Raw genomic sequence first — 1,722 nt, 5'->3', positions numbered from 1 at the left:
GGACTCGCCAAAAAATATCACCCCGACACGAACAAGGATGCCAATGCAAAAGAAAAAGTTTGCGGAAGCACAGTCTGCGTACGAGCTACTTTCGGATTCGGAAAAAAGACAAGCCTATGACCCGGTTTGGCTCTGCAGCATTTGATCAGAACGGCGAGTTCAATCCCAGAGCCGGCACTGGTGCCGGTGGTCCATTCTCTGGAGCAACCGCAGGTGGATTCCACGGGTTTGGCGGGGAGTTCCCTGGCGGGGGATTCTCTGCGGATATAAATTTTGAGGATCTATTTGGTGCTTTTACAGGAGGTGCAGGCAGGCGGGGTCGTTCGGGAGGGCCATTCCGATCCTCAGTAGTCGAAGGAGATGATATCGAGGTACAGACGAACATCTCTTTCATGGATGCTGCCAAGGGGACGACGAAGGAGATTCATATCACTCCTCTTGTTCAATGCAAAACGTGCAATGGTGAAGGGACGAAACCGGGTAGGAAGCGAGCACAGTGCAAAACTTGCGGTGGCACAGGATCACAGGTTCATTTTATTCAGGGAGGATTCCAGATGGCTAGTACCTGCGCCTCGTGCGGAGGCGCTGGTGTGTCGATTCCGAGAGGCTCGGAATGCAATAGTTGTGGCGGCGATGGTGTAGTCCGGGAACGCAAAACAGTGCATGTCAACATCCCGGGGGGTGTGGAGGATGGCATGCGACTGCGGGTCCCAGGTGAGGGAGACATGCCCACAGTAGAACCCGGTACTCGAACGCAGCGTGGCGATTTGTATGTCTACATCAAAGTCGCCCCTGATTCGCGCTTCAGCAGAGCCGGTTCCGATGTGCTATACACGGCACAGATTCCTCTCACCACTGCACTACTGGGTGGTGAAGTCACGGTACCAACACTAGATGGAGAAGTCAAGGTCAAAGTGGCCACAGGAACTGGTACTGGGGATAAAATCACCCTGTCAGGGATGGGGATGCGGAAGCTTGAAGGCCGCCGCGGCCAACAGGGTGACCTCAAGGTTGAATTCAAAGTTGCCATGCCGAAATACCTGAATGCCAATCAGCGAACGATCCTGGAGGTACTTGCTGACGAGATGGGCGACAAGACTGCTCGTCGGACAATGAACATCCACACAAACGACAAGTGAGTAGAAAGCCCGTCAGGTGTAAGATGTCGTGATGGGCGGAGAGTTGACCACGTATATTCTTTTCTTTCTTTAGGTCCTCTTCCCCCGACTCATCAACAACAAACAAAGACAGTGGCAGCACATTCAGCGGCTACTCACACAAAAACGAAGGCTTCCTCAAATCAGCGTGGCACAAACTCATGAATCAGCACGGCAGTGGCAGTGGTGGCGGAAGCAATTCCACTGAAAAATCCAATAACGCTGACGACGGGAACAAAACTGACGAATCGAAGAAAGCCTCCGGTTCAGGATGATGCATATATCCCACATTTTTCTAAGATGTTGAAGTGTTGTTGTTTTCACCCTGTCTTTTGTTTGTTGCTTTTATTCAAGGTGATTGCAAGCCAGGGATATCCCTCACCTTGTTTTTTTTTTACCTTCTTGTACATACATGTCGCTTCCTCGTAATGGTTGGCTTAACATTTTCCGTTTCATTGTTTCATTTGACTTTCTTGGGAGTTGTATGGATTAAATAAATGCATGGGCGAGGTTGGACATTTAGACCATTTGGTGGGGAATTGGGATTGGATTTTCCCATTTTCTC

At 50.3% G+C, this 1,722-nt stretch overlaps 1 protein-coding gene across 1 annotated transcript in view; it reads left to right on the top strand.

The window, feature by feature from the left end:
* The window catches only part of HCAG_07169 (conserved hypothetical protein), a gene marked incomplete at both ends in the record, with an annotated part of 1,687 nt that extends 255 nt beyond the window's left edge, over positions 1 to 1,432 (top strand). Inside the window, 2 exons of the mRNA XM_001537697.1 lie at positions 139 to 1,135; positions 1,213 to 1,432. Of these exons, the coding sequence (XP_001537747.1) occupies positions 139 to 1,135; positions 1,213 to 1,432 (1,217 nt within the window). The remainder of the gene's footprint in view (positions 1 to 138; positions 1,136 to 1,212) is intronic.
* Between the last annotated feature and the right edge of the window lie 290 nt (positions 1,433 to 1,722).

This window comes from Histoplasma capsulatum, genomic scaffold (genome assembly GCF_000149585.1).
Source record: "Histoplasma capsulatum NAm1 scaffold_8 genomic scaffold, whole genome shotgun sequence".
NCBI lineage: Eukaryota > Fungi > Ascomycota > Eurotiomycetes > Onygenales > Ajellomycetaceae > Histoplasma > Histoplasma mississippiense.
Note: the sequence above shows the minus strand (reverse complement) of the source record. Positions and strands in the feature narration are given on the sequence as shown.